The following is a 4,556-nucleotide window of genomic DNA, read 5'->3' as shown; positions in this document are numbered from 1 at the left end:
GGGGGGTTGGTAAAAGACAAACAATACATAAAAGTGGATTATAAAACTGCAATGGAAGGTAGTGAGGAAATACGGAAACAACTCAAAAGGCGTCACATTTTAATGCTACTCATCCTAAACCCACTACTGACCTCGTTTATAATTGTCAGTTTTTCCACAAGTTCCATGATGTCTTTGGTGGTGTACTCTCGTGGTGTGACCTTGACCCCGGAAGCTCGCGCTGCGTCATGTCTCATCTGGTCCACGAGGACACTCCTCTCTCCACTGCCCTGCTGAGGTTCCTTCAACTTTTTCCTGTTTCCCGACCGAAGGATTTCCCCTCTCTTTTTAAAGAGGAGACTGCGTCCATTTTCTGGAACGTATTCGTCATGCAGAAGAAGAAAAAGCAGAGAGTTCCTGGGTTCTGTTTTATTCTTTTGGTAATGAAGGAAAGATGTTAAAATTTTGCTTCTTTATGTTCTTTTTTGCATCGATTTTTGGGCTATTTGCTTTGTTGAATGATATGGTTTAATGTCTTTTTATTCAGCAGTGACATTTTGCCCTTCTATGTTATTTGCTCCTTCGGGATGCCCTATCGAGTTTTGTTTGCGCTACTCCTTCGGCTTCTACCTTATTATCCTTTGATGTCAAGCACAGTTTCTTTATTTTCCAGCATGAGGCCTCTTGTATGGCCAGCTTCTCTGACTTTTTTTAGAGTTTGTATTACAGAATTTCCGTTGAAAAATGAAGCCGCTATCGTGCAACCTGTCTTTCAGCAAGAAGAAGAAGAAGAAAAGAACAAGAACGAGAGCATGAACAAGACTAGAATAATAAGAAAAACGAACAAGAAGAAGATGAGGAAGAATTCAGAAAAATGTCAACAATAGCGACAAAAACAACAACAACGAAACAAACAAAAACAATAACACACGGTCGCCTCCATGTCTTACAGTACTCTTCAACCTTCCCCGACTCTTTGCCCATCCATGCAACAGGCTCACTTGTTTGTTTACCAGCATTCTCAAATTTGTACGTTCCGATTTTCTAACTTTTCTCCATACTTTTCATAATCTGTTGAAATTTTCTTTATTATATTTCTTACCTGTATCCCCTTGATACCTTCCATTTTTTTCATTTCTTTCGCCTCTTCAATACTATAAAAGGTTCGGAAAAATAGAGTTTATGGATCACTTAACGTCCTTAATATCTGTATGTAGTACGAAGGGCATCGATGCTGGACAACTACCAACAAGGTTTGGTCGAATCTTGAAAATCTGAGACTGTTTAGCAATTTTGCTCAGAATTAGAGTTAGAGCGACAACTTAAAAATATACGCATCTGAATTTGAACTGTTTCTAATTCTGGATCGTGCATTGAATAGGCTTTAGGAATAATTTTGTTTTATGATATTATACTTTAAAGCCTCATTCCCTGTTGAAGACATACTCTTTGTTTTGGTAAGAGTTTTACAACACTCACAATTTTATAAGGTCATGAGCGCTCGAGATTCTAGTTGGTTGTTTTCACGCTTGTCCTCAGCACGTTTTTATGTTGTCAAGTCGGAATGGTTCAAGTTAAAAAGTTACGGTAACAAGTCAGTAACAAAAACAGCCATTTAAATGTTTAACTTATAATCTACGTTTCAGTGTTAAGATCAATGGTCTTTTTAAAATCGAAATTTCTGTTGGGATCAACGATGAAGAAACAATTTTTCGAATTTGTGAATCAAGAATATTTCCTTCGGGCCTCTTCAAAGTCTAGACATTCTATAAGGATGAGCCTGGTTGTTAGGTCGGCATCACATCATATAGAAAATGTGTTTTTCTTTTCGATCTTCCTGCATGAGGAAGTCACTTTACAAAATAACGTATTGGACATACCTCCGTTATACTTACATAACGGAAGTATGTCCAATACGTTATTTTGTAAAGTGACTTCGCCTCTTCTGGAAGGACTCGAAGGTTTTTAGGGATCGAACCAGGGCATTATATTGTGAAGTTTGCAGTAAATTATACACATTGTCAACCACATTGTTTTACTAAAACATTATATGGCCATCATAAAGATAGTACGGTAAAGTTCACTGCCGATAGTTTTCAGTTCTGTCAGAAATATTTAGAAAAGGAGAATAGATGATACATTTCTATCGGTCTCTCGTAAAGTTTCATTTCTAACGCTGAAGTAGCATTACTTTTGAGAGATAGTCAGCAAATAAAAAGCTTCACATGAACAGTTCGTGCCTCCGCTCTGAGCTCGAACACCGAAAAAAAAAGAATGGAGAACTCTGCTTTGACTCAGAGTTTGAGAAAGCTATATGTGTGTCTGACATTCTGAATGTCACCCATATCTAGAAATTTGTCACGAGAGTATTTTCAAGTGGTGCATTTTTGCTACAATTGTCCACTGGGGCAAGTTTACCTTTCCCACTCATAGATTTGGCGACCTATGATCTTCGAGGCTCGTAACCATGGCATTCCAGGGAAACGTTTTCAGTATGTGAGGCGATTCTTGATCGAAAAAGAAATTCTTCTGAAATAGGTTTGTAATTATAGACTGAGCTACATGCCAATGTGTATATACGGTTCAATAGAATTTTTAAAAATGTTCCATGTAACCTGTTTTATTCCCGTTAGAGGCCGATCTCTTCTTCCGACCCCTCTGGAGATTGTCAATATCGACCCCTCCACTGTTGATGGGGATTGCTCCGCCCTCTACCGTCAGTCCGTTAGACGTGTCTACAATAGGCAACGCCAGGCGATCTGCAGAACACAGAGGAGACACAATATTAGAGTGCTTAAAAAATCATCACGGATTTTTGTAATGCACGTTGTAAAAGAAAAATCTCTCAGTGCACCTAGCCGACCATTGGGTTAGGGTTTGGCTTCTTCTGTTTTGAACCTGTGTTTCAAGGGTTACAGAATGATTGTTCTAAAAATTAAATAACTATAATATACATTTCAGTACAAGGCTGCATTTTTGCCCGTGGCCTGGGCGATAGGACAAGCAAATACGTTATTCCAACCGTCCTGTCCATTTCCTGTAATCGGTTAGAATAAGAGAATGCCAACTATAACATTAAGCATCAGTCAGCTGCAACTTTGAATGCCTAATCCTCATGCATTTGCCCCCATTTCATAATTAGGAGTGCACGGTAAGCATGGCATATTCAAAAGACCAGTGCAGACAGGGGACTTTTTCAAGTTTCAGAATCCCGAAGCTAGGATGGAAAAGGTGAGCGTATCCGTGCATGATCAAGTTGTTATGCCCAACAGTAGAAACTGTAGCAATAACCTCTACATTAGCATTATTACCAAAACCATCGACAGCAACAACAAAGCCACTACACCCTCGCCCCCCTCCGACTTCAATTATAACAGCCAGAGCAAGTACCACCACTATTACCACCATCACCACAACCCCATCCACCCCAATAACAACACGAAAAAGACGTGGCAAAGACCATAACTCACAGTCTGTTGGCTGACACTTGAAGCTCTCCTTGTACTCCCTCTCTGTAGCCTGCTCAATGTCTTCTCCTAAGAAGGGTGGATTAACATACCAGGGCCAGTGTGTGCCAGCCTTGCACACACAGACATAACCACCGCGCTGGAAGCCAAAACCATTTCTGTGTTTGCACTTGAAGGAAAAAAGAACATTTGTTATTATTAGAAGACAACAGTTAAATGCAACATTTTGCTCTGCTTTCCTTTTCAAGTGCCGCGTTTCCTCTTAGCCAAATCACTGAAAATCAAGCGATTTAACCTTGTTCGCACACGAGAAACCAAAATATACCTATACATATTTGAGCAAATTTCCGTATGAAAAGTAAATTTTTTAAAAATTGAGTAAAATGTTGTTATGAAACCTCGCATCCCACGGCATAACAATTTAAACCATAGAAAAGTGATTTTTTGCACTAACCACGTTTCTAAGGTGTTTTTATTTATCTGTACCAGCTTTGGTTCATATAGATCTAGATCACTTTTTTCACGAGTAAATCAGTTTTTTGTTTCTCCTGTAAAATATTTCTTACTGGGGTTACGAGGTTTCATCACTCCACCAGCGATTTGTGATTATGAGAAGACAACAGTTAAATGCAACATTTGCTCTGCTTTCCTTTTCAAGTGCCTCGTTTCCTCTTAGCCAAATCACTGAAAATCAAGCGATTTAACCTTGTTCACAAACCAGAAACCAAAATATACCTTTACATATTTGAGCAACTTTCCGAATGAAATGTAAATTCTTTGAAATTGAGTAAATTGTATTACAAAGGCGTTGAGCCGTAACGCAACTATTGTTACTTAGATACGTTCTCAATGTACTCCAGTTGTTATTACATACTTACCGAAGTGGTCCGCTGGCAGCGATGTATCCCAGATAGGTGGCTGGGTCCTGGATTTCCCTTGCCGACATCACAAGCATTGAAGTCGACCTCTCTGAAGTCTATATCTTTAACGATGACACCAACCACTCTGAGAAAGCAAAGGGATGTTTTTCGAAATTTGACTCTTAAAGGTACCCAATTGTCCATAAGTTGAACTTATTATTATTATTATTATTATTATTATTATTATTGT

At 38.8% G+C, this 4,556-nt stretch overlaps 1 protein-coding gene across 1 annotated transcript in view; it reads right to left on the bottom strand.

Annotated features, from left to right (window-relative positions):
- LOC101864077 overlaps positions 1–4,556 on the bottom strand; it is a gene marked incomplete in the record, with an annotated part of 69,882 nt that overhangs the window by 31,937 nt on the left and 33,389 nt on the right. The window contains 4 exon segments of the mRNA XM_013085087.2: positions 132–352; positions 2,595–2,738; positions 3,450–3,615; positions 4,325–4,451. Of these exon segments, the coding sequence (XP_012940541.1) occupies positions 132–352; positions 2,595–2,738; positions 3,450–3,615; positions 4,325–4,451 (658 nt within the window).

The sequence above is a fragment of the Aplysia californica genome, unplaced genomic scaffold (assembly GCF_000002075.1).
Source record: "Aplysia californica isolate F4 #8 unplaced genomic scaffold, AplCal3.0 scaffold00343, whole genome shotgun sequence".
In the NCBI taxonomy this organism is placed as follows: domain Eukaryota; kingdom Metazoa; phylum Mollusca; class Gastropoda; order Aplysiida; family Aplysiidae; genus Aplysia; species Aplysia californica.
Note: the sequence above shows the minus strand (reverse complement) of the source record. Positions and strands in the feature narration are given on the sequence as shown.